Source organism: Podarcis bocagei (genome assembly GCF_964188305.1).
Source record: "Podarcis bocagei genome assembly, chromosome: 10".
NCBI classification, from domain to species: domain Eukaryota; kingdom Metazoa; phylum Chordata; class Lepidosauria; order Squamata; family Lacertidae; genus Podarcis; species Podarcis bocagei.
The window spans coordinates 61,113,436-61,131,850 of record NC_138135.1 but is presented as its reverse complement, the minus strand read 5'-3'; the positions used below and the strand labels follow the sequence as shown (position 1 = coordinate 61,131,850).

The 18,415-nt window shown below is 42.8% G+C and overlaps 1 protein-coding gene across 3 annotated transcripts; it reads right to left on the bottom strand.

Annotated features, from left to right (window-relative positions):
* Positions 1 to 122: 122 nt before the first annotated feature.
* ASB15 (ankyrin repeat and SOCS box containing 15) lies at positions 123 to 15,246 on the bottom strand. Of its 3 annotated transcripts, none has more exons than XM_081211653.1 (10): positions 14,898 to 15,246; positions 12,669 to 12,812; positions 11,961 to 12,013; positions 10,830 to 10,961; positions 9,276 to 9,434; positions 8,261 to 8,506; positions 5,097 to 5,268; positions 3,849 to 4,419; positions 2,040 to 2,193; positions 123 to 744 (listed from the first exon to the last, which is right to left on the bottom strand). In XM_081211653.1, exons 2-10 carry the CDS (start codon positions 12,788 to 12,790, stop codon positions 572 to 574), a joined length of 1,782 nt encoding a protein of 593 aa, XP_081067779.1. In that variant the 5' UTR covers positions 12,791 to 12,812; positions 14,898 to 15,246; the 3' UTR covers positions 123 to 571. The 3 variants fall into 3 exon arrangements, with proteins under 3 accessions (XP_081067779.1, XP_081067778.1, XP_081067780.1); XM_081211652.1 differs by having other exon boundaries at positions 14,767 to 14,907; XM_081211654.1 differs by lacking the exon at positions 2,040 to 2,193 and having other exon boundaries at positions 592 to 744; positions 14,767 to 14,907.
* Between the last annotated feature and the right edge of the window lie 3,169 nt (positions 15,247 to 18,415).

Below are 18,415 nucleotides of genomic sequence, written 5' to 3'. Positions count from 1 at the left end.
GACCCAAGAATCATGGGTACAGATCATGCCTGAATATTGGTGTTTTCTTTTGTGTTTTATTTCTGGTTTGGGTACCAAGTGTTAGATGTATTAATGCTTAGAGCTGGAGTGGAGTCCAAAGATCAGGTTCAATTTTTATTTTTATTTTTTAAAAAGGAAAGAAAAAATAACTGCGTTGTAGGATGGATATGTGAAAATATACAGAATTTAATTGCAATATGTATTGAGAGAGGCAGTTATTTGTATCACAGGAAGAGCACAAATTTATATGGCTTTGTAGAAATACGGGGGGGGGGGGGGGGGAGAGAGAGAAGGAATGTTGGTGCCAAGGAACCACGAGTGAAACTAAGTTTGTGGAGTTTGTGCAAGAGTTCACACAGTGCTATAAGGGGTTAACATGTGACAGCAGCTCTCATGTTTTTGAAGAACGTATCTGAATTTAGTTTCACTTGCCTCACACAACATGCAAGATAGCTTCTGGATCCAAAGCCATAGTTCACCGTTCTGGCGTCCTTATGGTTACTCCAAATTTAACTTCCAAGTAAATGTGTTAATGTCTGGATTCTGCAAATCACGGCAAATGTAGGTCCCTTCCATAAAGATCATACTCTTTGTAGAGGATATAGGCTTTAAGAACTGGCGGAACGGGAAGCCTGTTCATGGACCGCAGCTTCTGTGTCCCCTCCAGTCCCATACATTTACGTATTTTCAGGCGGCACAAATGCTTTAGCGGGCGAGGATTCTCTGGAAGATGAAAATGAAACAAAAGAGGGAAATGCAATGGAAAATATGTCCCATAAACTTAGTGACTATCTAAGAGGCATGGGGAGGGAAATCAGTTCACTACAACCAACTAGCACAGCACATAGCAAATACGATGCCAGCACAACCTAAAAAATACATCTATTTAACAATATGTAGCGTATTTTTCCTCTGCCCTCCCTGTCCCTTTCCTCTTGTGTGTTGTTTTTCTTTAAGACGATGAGCAATGCAGGCAGGGACTGTCTTGTTTTAACTGACTGAAATGTAAGCCACTCTGGGAGCCCTTTTTTGGCTGAAGAGTGGGGTGCAAATTCTCTAAATAAATAAAATTAATAAATACTGCTGTTTTTGCCACTAATACCCATTTCTTATGTGCTGCTATGACATAATGGCTTATGGCATACGGCTTAGCGACTCTGCTTAATACCTTGCCCATTCATGCATGATGCTATAAAAACTAATGATTATGCAGGTCAGGTGAAGCATAGAGCTGGAAAGGGGGGTTTGTCACCTAGTTTAACCCTCTGCAATGCAGGTATTTATCAACACGGCAGTCTCCCATCCAAGCTGAAACCATACCAGACCCTGCTTAGCTTTGCAAACATGCCAGCACTTTTATTGCTGGACCACTAGGAAGAAAGCAAGCTTTTTTGTGGCTCACTGCTTTTACCAATAGAGTTTCTAAAGGGCAATATTCAAATTAAACCACATTCACATATGGATTACCACTAGTGCACTGGGATTCCCACCCCACTCATCCCCCTCATGTGTCCTGCGTTGTCCCAAATCTGCTCAAGGTTTTAGGGAAATCACAGGTGGAGATCATTCTGTTGCGGAAGGAGAAACCCCTGCACCGATGGACTGCGTACCTTAGCACTATGCTGAATGCAACCCATAATATTTCTTTTCTTTTCCACATCAGGGGTTACAAAGCAAGCTCTCTCCCTTGCTACATCCACTCTGACAATCCCACACATCCCAAGACTGATCCCTCCATCTGAGTTCTTATCTTTTTTTGCTGGGCAGAGTATTACTAGACTTCCCTCCGCTATTCTCCTGATTCTTAACACATTTATATGGAAGTAAATCCTCTTTATTCTAAGTAAAAATGCTTAAAATCAGGGGATATATAATCCCTCGGAAATAAATGGGGCTACTGAGAGAACATATTCATGTGACCTAAAATACACACTTTTGGATCTACGAAAAATGTGGTCCAGCTATTATTTACAGAATTCAACAACATGCATATTTCCAAGCCAGGACTGCACATTTACCTAATATCTGCTGGATCTCTGCCCATTCTTTCTGGGTCTCCAGGACAAACTTAAGTTTTGTGCAAAGGGGAACATAATCCATGTAATCTATCAAAATACGAACGATGGGTCCTACTAAATGTTTCATCCAAGGAACGGTGATAAAGTCACAGAACTGAAACGAAATATATCCAGTGTTATTTTTTAAATCTCCCAAGGTATATGTCCTTGCAATAAAACTGTGCAGAATTCACAAATATATCATGATAAAATACAATGCAATAATCCAAGAACTATGGCACTTTGCTTTAAGAGACTGAAGAGAATTCTGGTCTGAAGCAGTCTAAATAAATAAATAAATAAATAAATAAATAAATAAATAAATAAAATCCAGTAGCACCTTAGATACCAACTTAGTTTGTTCTGGGTATGAGCTTCCGTGTGCATGCACACTTCTTCAGATACACAGAGAATTCTTAAAAGAAAAAATGCCATCTTTAACTTCTACTATTCTGCGTGTCTTTGAGAGATATTGGGATGTTACATTCTGAAATGAAAACAGATATATTATTTGACATCTGTTTGTGTTTGCCCTGTGAGCAACCCAATTAACAAAGCTGTTAAACTAGTATTGCCTTTCATACTGATTAACAAGATTAACAAGATTTTCTTGCACTGTTGTAGTAATGCTGATTTCTTATGACCAGGAAAGATGGCAGAGGTAAACAAACCTATCACATCTTTCCCTGAATCTAGGAACTAATATAAGGTCAGCCAGACACAGGACAGACCTCTTTGCACCTAGCACCCAAGAGGCAACTAGGATACCAAGTACTGGAACTACCAGTGGTCTCTTCCGGCTTCCACTGGTACCACCTTAATATTATTTTACATTTGAGCTATTTTGTGTCTGGGATAGCTTTGTTGCCCACATAGCACTGCACATAATATTGGTGATGTTCCAGCAAAAGTTCTTCCTAGCACCATGCGCCAATTGAATGTATATCATTTGTTCATTTAGTATTCCTTTTACCAATGGGTGATAAGATCAGGTTCCTATGCAGTCAGTGACACTAAATCAGCTGGTTTGAATTTACGTACTCTGGCCTAAGTGATTTTAGAAAGCTAGACCAATGGGCCCGTGTTATGTACGCATCCCTAAGCATCCTTATCAGCTGAGGAAAGAACACAAAACACGTGCCAACATTTTCTTCTTACAATAGCCCTTAGCTAGCAGCATCAGCCTCACTCTATACTTGGACTTTGTTATCATGGCTAAAAATAGAGGAAGGGGTGATTATTCATAAAAATCTATCCCCTTTGCTCCATTTTTCGTTGGAAGCAGGCACTAGTAATAGAGAAATGCTTACAATCTTAACTATAACAGTAGCCAATATAAAACCCTAGATTTAAAATGTTAATTAAGAATAAGGTAAAGGGACCCCTGACCATTAGGTCCAATCGTGACTGACTCTGGGGTTGCAGCGCTCATCTCGCTTTAATGGCCGAGGGAGCCGGCGTACAGCTTCCGGGTCATGTGGCCAACATGACTAAGCCGCTTCTGGCAAACCAGAGCAGCGCACGGAAATGCCGTTTACCTTCCTGCCAGAGCGTTACCTATTTATCTACTTGCACTTTGATGTGCTTTCGAACTGCTAGGTGGGCAGGAGCAGGGACCGAGCAATGGGAGCTCACCCCGTCGCGGGGATTCGAACCGCCGACCTTCTGATCGGCAAGTCCTAGGCTCTGTGGTTTAACCCACAGCACCACCCGCGTCCCTTCAATTAAGAGTAGTACAGAGTAGAATAGAAAATCCTGGAATGTGCTTACTGGATTATCTTTAATGACACAAGATGTCCATCCTGGTAACACCTCTTCCTCTGGAGTTGACCATATGAAAGAATTTCCAAAGATGTCCCCATGCATGCAGTCAAAACACAGATCCACAAGGTATCCGTGATTCAGCAGCAGCCTTAGCATCACCTCGTCATTCAAGGCATACTGAATAGCGCTGGGGAAATGGGTGTCATTCACAAGGTTAAAGTAGCAGTTGACGTTTGCTCCGTAAGAAAGAAGCAACCTGACGATTTCGTGGTTGCCAGCTCTCACGGCCACGAGGAGGCAGTTGAGAGGGTCTTTATTTGGGTCTGCGCCAGCTTGCAGTAATACTTCGGTGGACAGAATGTCGTTGTTGGAAACGGCAAAGTAAAGCGCCGTTTTCCTTTCGTCGTCGTAACTTTTAGAAATGTGCTCTGCCAGGGTGGCGTTGACTTCAAAACCATTTTCAAGGAGGAGTTCCAGGCACTGTGGATTTTGGCCATCTGCCGCCGAGTGCATGGGACTCTGCCCGCTTTTCCGGATTGCAGTTTGGGATGTCACGGGAATTAGGAATTTCAGGGCCCTAAGGGCAGAAAATGAATTTAACGGGGAATCTGAAAAACACAACAGCTGCCACACTTTTTCTGCCATCAGAAAAGCGACTCTTGTTTCAGTGCTGGAACGAGGTGTTGTGTACACTATTATTTTGCTACTTTTCAGTTGTGGGCTTTATAATATGTTCTGATAAGTAAAGTCCGCTATCTGTGTTAAAGGTATAATTATACATACAGCTTGACACTTGATTCTTTATGAGAGGACCTGTAGCTCACTGAGGTCGTAAAGTTCAGTTCTACTTGAAAAGGTCTCAAGGTGCATTTCCAGGAGCAGGGACTGAGCACCCCGCTGCGGGGATTCGAACTGCTGACCTTCTGATCAGCAAGTCCTAGGCTCTGTGGTTTAACCCACAGCGCCACCCACGTCCCTTTATGTAGAATAGTTTTCTTAGAATAGAAGCCCCCTGTTCACTGGGGCTTATTTCCCAGGTAAATGTGCATAGGGATGCAGCCGCAGACTTTAAGCTCATTTGGGCAGGACCCTGGCACCTTCTTTGGCTTTTATTATAATGCTATGGTGTCACATACATTGGTAGTGGCACATACATACCGAAGTACTGTACAACTAAAATCCAAAACGAAAACATTTCTATTCTTTTTGACACAAATATATGTGAGCCAGGAGAGCGAAAGGAAGAATACTCACAAATAATGCCCCTCGTACGCTGCCCTGTGTATAGGGAGCTGCCCTGCCTTATTAGGCAAATTACCGTCTCCCCCATATTCCAACAGCAAAGTTATGCAGTCTGGATTGCCACCTCCAGCTGCTTCAAACAATATCGATGAGCCATCATCAGCTGTAGCATAAACATCGCCACCTAGCGGAGGAAGACAAACCAACCATTTAATTCAAAACAATATTAAGTAAATACTTGCATTAAAAAGGGCAGCAATTTCTTCTCCTGTTTATTATTTCCTGAATTCCAAAACGGCCTCAGAGTAGAACAGAACATTTGAAGAGATTAAAGAGATATGTTCTTCTTTAAGTGACAATCACTTGCGTTTTAAGGGTGAGCACATTTTTTTTTTTTGCAGGATTTGACCACCACTTCTATTTTGACCCATACACCTCAGAGACTGATTTATTTGCAATTGTTATCGGTATACTTGGAATGGAATGACTGCAACTCTTCCACTTTTAAATAAGCTAAAAACTTAAATGCCTTTGTGGTGTGCCGGGGAGATAAAAATATTGTTGTGATTCTCTGTTGCAGGCACAGAAATCAACCAGAAACAAAAATAAATGTTCGTTATCAAGGTGCTCTGTGATAGAATTGTCACATCAACTTGGCAGTTGCTCATTTGTGTCTTCTAGTTTACTATTTCACTACAGGGCTGAAATTGAATTTAAACTCAACAACACTGGGAGTCAAAAAGGGAATAGTATGCAGTATTTAATTAAGGGAGAAATGGTTCATCGACGATGTTTGGGTTATATTTTCATTTTGGCCTAAGAGCTGCATTAAAATTACATTTTTAAATTACATTTTTATTTACATACTACCTTTCCTACAGAGAGTTCATAGTGGCATGCAAGGTCTCACCCTCCCTATTTTATCCTTACAACAATGCTGAGAAGGAAGTAAGCTGAGACAGTCACATGGGTCAAGGTCACCCAGTGAGCTCCACGGCTCAGAAAAGATTTGAATCCTAGTCTCCCAGGTCCTAGTCCATCATTCTAACCACTACAGCATACTGGTTCATGACAGGCATGATGAGTTTTTTATAGGCTTGAGGGTTGGTGGGACCAGTCCTAAAACTTTACCAGGAGCAATGTAATCAGCTTTAATTTGAGGTGTACTTTAGGGGCTAAGCTAAAGGTTGAGAGCAGAGGAGGACGATATATATTTTATATCTTGCTTGCTTTTAAAATACCCCAAGGAGCCTTTTCAGATGAGAAAGGCTACAAATCGAAATTAATTGAGGAACAGTTGGTTGGGGACAGTACTTCAATACCAAATACTTGAAAGAGTCCACTGCTCCTGAGTATAATGAGGATTCAGGTATAGAGAGCAAAACCAAAGAAATGAGGTTTTGTGCCTATGTGACCTTGTACTGCCTTATATAGCGCAATATTTAAATGCCCGTGTAATGCCACATCTTAATCTCAGTGTCACAAATTGTCAAAGCACTATTACTTTTCTCTCTCCTCGACATTTTATGAACAGTTAACGTGGTACAAAGAGGAGATATCTACGGTTGGGTTTTTCCAATTCTTTTTGTATACTGTTCTTACTTGAAGAAAGTCAATGCATTATGGATAGATAGATTATACCATTATAAACTCAGACACAACCCTGTGAGGGAAATTCAGTGACATGCCCAAAGACAAAGATGTTCAAGGCTGAGCCAATAACTGAACCCAGGTCTTCCCAGTCTGTCCAACACTCTATCTCATTACACCAAACTAGTTTTTTCCTGGCTAAATAGAATGACAGAGCGCGGGTGGCGCTGTGGGTTAAACCAGAGAGCCTAGGACTTGCCAATCAGAAGGTCGGCGGTTCGAATCCCCGCGACAGGGTGAGCTCCTGCCAACCTAGCAGTTCAAAAGCACATCAAAGTGCAAGTAGATAAATAGGCACCGATCTGGCGGGAAGGTAAACGGCCTTTCCGTGCGCTGCTCTGGTTCACCAGAAGCGGCTTAGTCATGCTGGCCACGTGACCCGGAAGCTGTACGCCGGCTCCCTAGGCCAATAAAGCGAGATGAGCGCCGCAACTCCAGAGTCGGTCACGACTGGACCTAATGGTCAGGGTTCGCTTTACCTTTACTTAGAATGACTATTTGACTCATCTAAGGCAGCTACCTACGGTATGTTCCTAAATGGAGTTTAGGATGGGTAAGCACAGAAGTGGACTTGAATAGATTCGGGCTATGCCCTCAGAGATCCTGGCTAGGTTCTGCTTGTGGACTTCCCATGGGCATGTGGTTGGCCACTGTGAGAACAAGATGATGAACTAGATGGACTGCTGGCCTGATCCAGCAGGAATCTTCTTCTATTAGGGTTCATTTGAGGTGTAGTGATACTAGGGGCAGCCCAAGTCAGACCCATTGAAATCAATGAATGCAAGTTAATCATGACATAGATATCATCCTAGATTTCTGTTCCCTGGACAGATGTGGCCTGAAAGGAGCACCTAAAGGCCTTGAAGGAGATGATGATGATGATGATGATGATGATGATAACAATAGTACCCCACCCATCTGACTTGGTTGCCCCAGCCATTCTCGGTCGCTTCCAACATATATAAACATAATAAAAACATAATAAAACATCACACATTAAAAGGCTTTCCTATAAAGGGCTGCCTTCAGATGTCTTCTAAAGGTTATAAAGTTACTAATCTCCTTGACATCTGATGGGAGGGCATTCCACAGGGCAGGAGCCACTGCCAAGAAGCAGTGGCGTAGCGTGGGGGGTGCAGGGGGGGGCCGGCCGCACCGGGCGCAACATCTGGGGGTTAGGGTTAGGGGGCGCAAATCCACAGGTTAGGGGGCGCAAATCCACGGGTTAGGGGGCGCAAATTATTTGCCTTGCCCCGGGTGCTGACAACCCACGCTACGCCACTGCCAAGAAGGCCCTCTGCCTGGTTCCCTGTAGCTTCAATTCTCACAGTGAGGGAACCGCCAGAAGGCCCTTGGCGCTGGATCTCAGTGTCTGGGCTGAACAATGAGGGTGGAGACACTCTTTCAGGTATACAGGGCCAAGGCCATTTAGGGTTTTAAAGGTCAGCACCTACACTTTGAGTTGTGCTCAGAAACAGAGAGCCTTGCTGCAGCGTAAACTGCTACCTGTTGAAGTACAAACCCACCTTTATGAATGAGATGCTCCAGCACATCACAGTGGCCGTATTCAGCAGCTACACCTAAAGGAGTTACTCCAAATCCATCTCTTAGGTGCACGTTGCCACCATTCTTCAGCAGCAGAGCAATGATGTCATTGCGACCCTGTTTCGCCGCTTCGTGCATTGCCGACCAACGTTTTACACATGGCTGATTGACGGTACAATTGAATTCAATCAGAACGGAAGCCATTTCATACGAGCCCTGTTTTGTTGCTTACAGATTGAAACAGACAAAAAGAAGAGATGAAACATTTTCGATATTGTCCTTATTCTGCACTCCTCGCAACCCCACTAAGTTCAATGAGACTTATTCTAACGTAGGTGAGTATAGCAGAGGCAGGAAATCACTTTTGGTCAGAGGGCAAAATCTGATCCCAACCAACCTGTTGAGAGCAGTATTCCAATGGTGGCTGCAGCAGAGCAACAAAAAATAAATAAACTTTATGGCCAACGATACATATGCACATGCAATAGTTCCAAAAAAGCATGCACACCATTCATCCATATTTGCAAAAGTTCCCTCGTGATCCTCTAACCTTTTCCCCAAACCCTTTATAAAATATATTCAAAATTAATATTGGCAGAGTAGGGCTTCCTCTTTCTTTCTGTACCACTTCTGAGACAGGATATGGGATACGGGGCAGGAATGCACATCCTTAGAAACAGCAGCTTTCTGCTGCTTCTTACCTGGGCTTTTTGATGTTAATTTGAAGGGTTTAAAGTACTTGTGGCCTCTTTCAGAGGGGCAAGACCTGTCTTTTTTCCTGTATAGATGGTTTGTTTGTTTTTTAGGTTTTTATTGGTCGTGTTTATTGTAACTGGTTTTAGTGTTCATATTGTGTGGCATAAAATGTGTTCATTAAGCTGGGAGGGGGGGAGGGCATTCTCCAGCTGCATGTCCAGTTTCCAGGGTGATCAGCCTTGGATTCTACATGAACTAGCAGCAAGCCCAAACACTGCAAGCCATTAATGAAGCAATTACCAATCAGAAGAGGAGTCTCTCCTTTCCGGTTAGTGGTATTGGGCCAGACCCCCTTTTCCAACAGCGTCCTGACATTTCCTGCATGGCGAGATTTGGCTGCCAACGTCAACGGTGTCTCTCCATCGCATGTTTTATATTCCCACATTGCTTTATAAGACGCTAGATTTATTATTTTTTTTAAAAAAACAAGCAAACACCTGTATCAATGCCACATTTGTAAAAATGCACATATATTTTTAAAATTAAACAATACAGTGGTACCTCGGGTTAAGTACTTAATTCGTTCCGGAGGTCCGTTATAACCTGAAGCACCACTTTAGCTAATGGGGCCTCCCGCTGCCGCCGCGCGATTTCTGTTCTCATCCTGAGGTAAAGTTCTTAACGTGAGGTACTATTTCTGGGTTAGCGGAGTCTGTAACCTGAAGCGTCTGTAACCTGAAGCGTATGTAATCCGAGGTACCACTGTAGCTTGCTTATTAATTTGTGTCTTATGAGAACATGTATGTATTTGATTCATGCTTTCATCTTAACCCAAGCAGGCTCCTCTGTACAACTTCTGAATGAGATCTTGCCTGAGTAGCAGAATGCTGCATGAAGGAAAGGGCGCTAGAGAGTATAAATCCAGAACTGAGAATAAATACACATTGGCTATCAATGGCTGCTAATCATGATGACTATATATGCTGACTCTAGAATTAAAGGCCACATTCTTCCAAATGCCAGTTGCTGGGGAAAAACATGGGGAGACAGCTTTTGCTCTCACATCCTGCTTGTGAGCGTCCCATAGGCAACTTTGCGAAACAGAGTAATAGAAAATTTGATTTGACTTATTTCTATGCTGCTTTTCATTCAAATGAATCCCAAAGTGGCTTACAAGCAATAACAACAACATGATAGAACATAATAGAACATAATAAATACAGAATCTACCTGTGTTCTCCCTGATGCTTCATGGAATAATGCATGAACCAGACCTTTGAATTTAGTAAGGAAAGCATCTTAAACTAATTTAAAAGTGTGTGGTCTGTTCATTGCTAGAGGCATAGAAAGAGGAGGCAAACATTTTAAGGCAGACGAAATAGGCTATGCAAAAGGGTTTAACAACTTACATTCCACACTATGCTGCTGTTTAACTCTTGGAGCGTTTTAAACCCTGCTGGGAGCTCTCTCCCACTGGCGAGTGTGCAAAACTCCATGTTTTGAATCTAGGCACACAGTCAATTCTTTTTGTTAATTACACACACATCTATTTCACCTCCACAAAGACTCTCCTCCCTGGAAGAGAGGGGAGTGGTTGTGGGCAGGAGACCGAGCTCCGCCCCTGGTAGGGGGCATTAGCCCCCTCCCCTCCTACCTGGCGCCCACACCCACCGGAGGTGGCCAACCAGGTGCCTCCGGGGGGCGTGTGTAGCAGCTTAATGCTGTGGTGCCAGCTCCGCCTCCTCCTCATTCGTCGTCGTCCCTCAGCGAGTCAATTCTTTTTGTTAATTACACACACATCTATTTCACCTCCACAACAATATTTTCCATCTCTGCTAACCTGTGCCAACTTACCATCCAAGATTACTTCAAGTATCTGCTGAATTGGCTGAGCAGCAGCTTCATGTAAAGGAAACCAACCTCTCTCATCAGCCTCATCCAAAGCATATTTGTATTTCACATAGTCTTGAAGCTCTGATACTCGACCTCAAAAGAAAAATAATAATCCAGTGTGAAATAAACCCAAAGGCTAACTCCATGAAGAGCAACGGTCATCTTTCAAAACCAGAACATCTTTAAGCTAAGTAATTTGGTCAGGGTTAATTGGCAAAAAGGGATGCGGGTGGCGCTGTGGGTAAAACCTCAGTGCCTAGGACTTGCCGATCGTATGGTCGGCGGTTCGAATCCCCGCGGCGGGGTGAGCTCCCGTCTTTCGGTCCCAGCTCCTGCCCACCTAGCAGTTCGAAAGCACCCCTAAGTGCAAGTAGCTTTATAGCGGGAAGGTAAACGGCGTTTCCGTGTGCTGCGCTGGTGCTGGCTCGCCAGAGCAGCTTCGTCACGCTGGCCACGTGACCCGGAAGTGTCTCCGGATAGCGCTGGCCCCCGGCCTCTTAAGTGAGATGGGCGCACAACCCTAGAGTCAGACACGACTGGCCTGTACGGGCAGGGGTACCTTTACCTTTACCTAATTGGCAAAAAAATACAGTGATGCTGTTTTTGGGGTAGAGGTCTACAGCCCCACTCAGTAGAGTAGGAAGATGCCTGTTAAGTTGTGGGTGAACATATCAGACGACACAGCAATTCTTCAAACAGCTCTTGTTTATGTACAGGCCAGAACAGAACTGAACTGAAGGGTTCAACCAGCCTGCTTTTATAGAGCTCCACTACAACGCAACTGTAACCACTTTCTGTAACTATGCAATCACTGAACGTCACTTTCAATCCCTTATTTGCATATGTGGACCTGAGTGAAAACTAACTACAGTATCCCCCTGCTGGTCCAGGGTGAGAACTTCAGTATATAACAGTGCCCAGATGCAGCATAGCTTTACCACAGTTTGAAGTAATACATATAACCATTGAAGGAGCTCCCTCCCATTAGACTACTAAGTTCTGAGTCTACAATTACCCAAAGGCACCACCATTCACAACAATAACTGATGGTAATACAACCATCTTAACAGTGATGTCGTTTAGTACTTGTACCTTCTCTTATAGCAGCTACAAGCTTTCTGTTTTGATCGCTGACTGGTAGAAACCTAGTGGGGAAAAAATGATAGGAAAGACATAAGAGAGAAATAATATCTCAAGCTCTGGGAGTCTTTGCTGCTATCTAATTGCATATATCTGCTACTTCCCCAGACTAAATCATTGTACCAGTGGTTCTGGTTAGAGGTACATCTATGTTGAGCAACACAAAAGGACAGAAGCATGCAAAGGAGTTGCTAATTTCTCAGCACTTGGGCTCAACATGTTTCCTAGTCCTCCCATATGTCCCACTGCAATCCCAAAGACCAACCAAAGGTGTCGTCTTAATGCCATCTATGAGCAATGGATTGCAGAGGCATTCTCAGAGCCTATTTCAAAAGTGTTATAAGACCTGCCAGATGTGGTTGGTTTTAGCGAGGGTTGGACCAAATAAGGATTGCCTTTGTAAGAACTGACTGAATGCTATCACTCTTCAATAGACTGCATGTTCTTTTAGGTTTATTAGTATCCATGTCAAACCATTGAAAACAGGCCATAAATTTAAATTATAAACAACTCCATAGGATCCTACAGCTTACTCTTCCAGAATAACTAGAGATTGTACCCAACAGTCAGAGCTTCTAACCAATTAGGAGAGATATGGGGGTGAAATATTGACATTCAGCACCAGACATTCAGACCTGGGCTGAAAGATTGCTGACATACCTTGCTTCATGATCAGGGAAAGAAGTTTGCTGGCTCCTTGCACTTTCAAGGGACTCCTGGATGCTAAACTGAACAGCATAGCCAGTGAGATGATCTTCATCAGTGCCCTCATTTCCTTCCATCTTCTTGGCATGGGTTTATGAGCTGTTCTCACGCCACAAAAATAAACGAGAGGTCATATCTTGCATGACTTGTGCTGAAAAGCACTCTAATTGTTTAAGTACAGTGGGGTTAATGGTTAAGCAGAGGTATATCAGAAAATATAGTGTCATAACTCTAGACAGTAGTAGGGGAAAAAACAAAGTTAAAGAATGACTAGCTCCTATGCCAAAGTACTCTTAGGCTTCACTTTCCACTCATCACTAGAATGTACCTCCACATTTAACTAACACTCATATGGCCACGCAAATGAATGATTTTATGCAACCAAACTGGTCAACTTTGGCTCTCTAGCAAGACACAAAGCTTCCCTGTTCAGCATTTATGTTCAAGATTTGCACAAAATATGAACTGATAATTTTCTCGGTTCTTTATTCTAAAGTGATTACGTATGTGAGATTCTAAGCTAGCTCTTCTAACTCCATATGTGGAAAAACATCACAATTTATTGTAAAAGGACTTGATGTCTTTCTTATTGGTGGCTGTTTGCTAGGTGGTGCCCCAAACTAGAAAACTGCTAATAACTTGACACTTTTGGCTACAAAAGGCTAGCACGACAGATGTAAGCACAGAATAGACACACAGACTGATGATTTTGCTGAAATCTTGTATTGCTTTATTCAATATATAAAAGAGAGAGAAAACAATTGAGAGATCTTCCCTCCACCCACAGGCAATTATAGAATGACCTGTTAAAATAAGCAATGAGAAAAGAGATCACATTCAAAAATCCCATGAATTAGACACATTAGGTTAAGCTCACCTGCGACAAAGTGCTAGACATTCAAGGAAACACAGCAGGGTGGAAGGCGGTGTTATGTTAATGTTATATTCAATTTTATCTTTTTGGTGATATACTGGTAAAATGATCTGAATTGGTATCATAATGGATTGTGTTAACAGTTCATAAATTAAAGCATATTTTTAAAGTTCTGCCTTCTAAGAAATTAATAAAGTTCCAGTGGCATAGCACTGGCAGTTTCCTTTGGAAGGAAGTCAATGGAAGCTTATTGGTGCTTTGTAACATGTGCATTTATTTACAAATATACAGGTTGAAAGCACAGCTGAAACATTCCAACAGACAGACAAAGCTCACTGATTACACACCAGATCTTCGGGGAAACAGCCAGCACCCTAAGATGCTTGCAGAGCGCAGACTCTGCCTTGTGTCTCCTTCCCTGTCACACTCAAACTGTGTATTTTTCCATACACAGATATGAATTTTCATACAGAGAATGGGGGAAGGAGAATATTCAGATGAATCATCTCTTCTGACCATCCCCTAGCTTCTTTGGCTCCCACTGAATCACGTCACCAGAATATAATTGGCTATCAACACTATGTCATGTCCATATATTTATTTATTTATTTGAAGTATTTATATATTGCTTTCCATCAGAAAGTTTGCAAAGCAGTTTACAAAGTGGTACAAAGTGCCTTAGGGCAACCCACACCGATAGCCCTACTCAAAGAAAACTGATAGAAAACATGCTGTTTTGTTTCAAGCTTTTTAAATAAAGAAATAAGCAGCATAATTCCCTTGTGCATTCTCAAGTTATGATTCAGCTAAAAGGTAAGCACTTCAAAGTCAGTAGTTTTTAAGATATTTAAATATTTTTGTTCTCCAAGAGTAGTGTTTTTCCATAACAATTTTTGATGCTCACAAACATCCCTAGCTACCATAGTTTTATTATTAAGCACACTGGACAGGTGTTTAATATTATGTGGATAAAAACTGTAAATTGGAGTTGATTAACACATAAACAATCTAAGTGCCATTAGCTTTCCTCCCAAAAACTGAAGAAAAGGACAATAAGCATGCAGGCTTGGATTATTCAAAGCAAGATAATTAATCGCAATCTATATTTGGATTTATTCCTAGTTTTAAGATACCACTATAAGGTTAATTGACAATCTATAGACAAAGGGAGCTTCTCACCTTTTCAAAATCTTGCCATTGTTTCATTGGGCCCTGAATTTCAAGCATGCAAGTATAGGCCTTGCAAATCGCTAGGTCATGTGGCATTTCTAAAATTAAGTACACAGTTGGTAGTTAAATTAAGATCTGACCTTATCCAGCTGAAACACAGGCGGTCTCCAGCCTGCAGGAAAGTATGACACATGATAGCTCCAAAAGCTCATCAAAAGTAATCCGAGGGCTGACTGGTATAATAAGATTATCTGCAACCTGATTGGCTCAGCCGGACCACTTTAAGAAAACAAATGAGCTGTCATCTTACATTAGCATTGTAATCCCAATGAAACTGATCATTAACATTCCCATTAAGTGTAGTCAAGGATCGCACCTAGATATCAGATTCTAAAAGCACTGCTATGGACAGGGCTCCAGTGAATTTGAGAGAACTGAACTATGATAGCCTCAACCATGAGCTGGTATATTTTTGATCTGAAAGCATCTTAACATATGCCTATGAGGCATACAGAAAATGCATCAATTCTACTGGCAGCACTGCTTGGCAAGATGCCCAAACGAAGCTCACCAGTTCATAATGGTGACAGCTACTGTTATCTGTTTATTTCATTTCCCCTCTCAGCATCTGTTTGTTACTAGAAGTACTGCTTCCATTCTGAACAGGAAGGCAGTTTCTAAGCTAGCTTGACTTTCTGCCAAAAACATGGGTCAAGGTGATGTTGATTCTGGTAAGTTAGGGAGTGACATTTAATAGAACCTGATGCATCATGCTTCAAAATTAAAGGCCAATGCAGTTTAAACGATAGCTCAGTGCTTCTTTACAGTCGTTGACAGATCTTTTCTGTGCACCTGAATCTAAATTTCGTTTGGCCTCTATGCATGCTTCCTGTGATATTATAGCTATTCATATTGCTTCCTCCCTTTCTACGTAATTAGGGGGTTTTCAAAATGCGGGAGGGCTATACTGTTTTCAGTACAGTAGACCCTCGGGTTACATACGCTTCAGGTTACATACGCTTCAGGTTACAGACTCCACTAACCCAGAAATAGTACCTCGGGTTAAGAACTTTGCTTCAGGATGAGAACAGAAATCGTGCTCCGGCAGTGCGGTGGCAGCAGGAGACCCCATTAGCTAAAGTGATGCTTCAGGTTAAGAACGGACCTCCGGAATGAATTAAGTACTTAACCTGAGGTACCACTGTACTCTCAAGTAACGTAAACTTTGGGTTGTGAAAGCGGCAAACCTGGAAGTATTTTTCTGAGTTTTGCCACTCGTCTATGCGCAGAAGCGCTCTGCCGCATGCACAGAAGCACTCTAATGTGCTGCACGTGTGTGCAGAAGCCGCGCCTCTGGATACAGATTTTGTGGGGTGCGCACAGACCCCTGGAATGAATTAAATTTGTATCCAGGGGGTGCACTGTAATGCCAAATATGCTGGCAAGCACATTGTGCGGCAATGCAAATACATTCCACTAACTGCTAGGCTAGGGATGTGGGTGGTGCTGTGGTCTAAACCATGGAGCCTTGGACTTGCCAATCGGAAGGTCGGCAGTTCGAATCCCTGCGAAGGGGTGAGCTCCCGTTGCTCGGTCCCAGCTCCTGCCAATCTGGCAGTTCGAAAGCACGTCAAAGTGCAAGTAAATAAATAGGTACTCCTCCGGCGGGAAGGTAAACGGCGTTTCCATGCGCTGCTCTGGTTCGCCAGAAGCTGCTTAGTCATGCTGGCCACATGACCCGGAAAAACTGTCTGTGGATAAACGCCGGCTCCCTCGGCCAGTAAAGCGAGATGAGCGCCGCAACCCCAGAGACATTCGTGACTGTACTTAACTGTCAGGGGTCCTTTGCATTTACCTTTTAGGCTAATTTTTAAAAATAGAACGGAAAGCAGCTAGGAAAATACTTCTATGGTTGCTGGCTACAAAATAGTTGGGAAGATGTCCTTGTTTAGTTCAGCACAGGATGGTAATTATTCATTTATTTGGTAGAAAGGCAGGCTTCTACAAACAGGTAGTTCTCCTATTATACAGGGGTTATGCTCCTGGCTATCACGTTTAAGCAAGATCCTGCAAAGCCAGAAGAACCCCTGCAACAGCTCTACCTGCCTGAAGCCAGTGCCCAACAGTCCTTGTCATGCAATGTGGAAAGCTTCCAAATCCCCAAGGCTCTGAGGTTGCAAGGGGGCTCCCACAAGATCTCAGACAGCCAGTGTTAAAACTGAGATATGAAAGCTAGGAGCTAAATGGCACCTTGAACCTAGGTTATGGGTGCAACAATGTAAAGTCTAGGCACGCTTGTTTTAATAACAAGAATACAAAGCTGAAAATGAATGAACTGCAGCTAAAATATTGTATTCATTTTTCACATGGTCTAGTCCTTCCCCTGCCCACCCCCCTAATATTCTTAAGGTCTCTTCTCCAGTCCTCAGAGAATAGCTGGAAGTGGGGAGGCAGAAAAAGGTCCTCCTTTCCTTCCATTCTGCAGTTCTAATCTGAAATCTCAGGTGCACTATTGCACCCAGAGCTCAGAAACTGCTCACGCTAATGAAATTCCCTGTCGTAATATGCGCCTAGAACAATGGGAGTTTCGAACACTTCATACAGCCCTAGGAGGGCAGAATTTCTCACTCTCCTACTTATGTATGCATGTTACCCATGCAAAGCTGGGATCACAGGATAGCTGGGATAACTCTGTTGGTAGAACATGAGACACAATCTGAGAGCGGTGGGTTTGAGCCCCATGTTGCAGGGGGTTGGACTAGATGACTCTCGGGGTCCCTTCCAACTCTACAATTCTATTATTCTAAGTAAATAAGCATAAGATGTGAGTTACCTGTACATGTGTGCACATAGAACACGGATTAAACACAATCATCTGAAGTTTTTATTGGAAGCATCTTACTGAGTCCAGTGGGACTTATTCCCAAATAAATGTACCTTTGATTGCAATCTTAGGCCACATTCCAGTAAAAGCACTTGATTATTGAGCTGGCGACAACATGAATGGGGTAAGGTGGAAACGCTAATCATGAAATGAAAGTTAGTGTGAGCTCCTTATACAGTGGTACCTCGGGTTACATACGCTTCAGGTTACATACGTTTCAGGTTACAGACTCCACTAACCGAGAAATAGTACCTTGGGTTAAGAACTTTGCTTCAGGATGAGAACAGAAACTGTGCTCTGGCGGTGCAGCAGCAGTGGGAGGCCCCATTAGCTAAAGTGGTGTGTCAGGTTAAGAACAGTTTCAGGTTAAGAATGGACCTCTGGAACGAATTAAGTACATAATCAGAGGTACCACTGTACTAAACTTGGATTTTAACAGGTATAGATCTCATAATTTCAACCCTTTTCTTTAGCCACTTTATTATGCTGGATCAATATGCAGCGGGCCAACTGGCTATTAGGTGACCATAAACCGTGTTCACCTTATTGCCAACCCACGCGGCACCTTCACATGCAGAAAATTAAGTTTGTTGCAAGCCATGAGGTACAACAGGTGCAGTATGCTTTAAACCGGGGTAGTGATGGTAGTTTGTGTATGGAGGGGTCAATCTTCTTTCTGTCAAGGGCAATGTTTCCTTTGCAACCATCGATCCCTGTGGGAAGGAAGAAGAGAGTGGAGTTGGCAGGAAAAGCAACCTCTAAGTCTGCTCCATC

What these genes read in the sequence shown, in the direction of transcription:
- ASB15 (XM_081211653.1), bottom strand. Translation starts at nt 12,790, where the DNA reads ATGGAAGGAAATGAGGGCACTGATGAAGATCATCTCACTGGCTATGCT. An exon ending in TTCCCTGATCATGAAGCAAG is followed by an intron (nt 12,014 to 12,668) that starts GTATGTCAGCAA and finishes TTTCCCCACTAG; the next exon opens with GTTTCTACCAGTCAGCGATC. An exon ending in AGAGATCCAGCAGATATTAG is followed by an intron (nt 745 to 2,039) that starts GTAAATGTGCAG and finishes TTCATCTTCCAG; the next exon opens with AGAATCCTCGCCCGCTAAAG.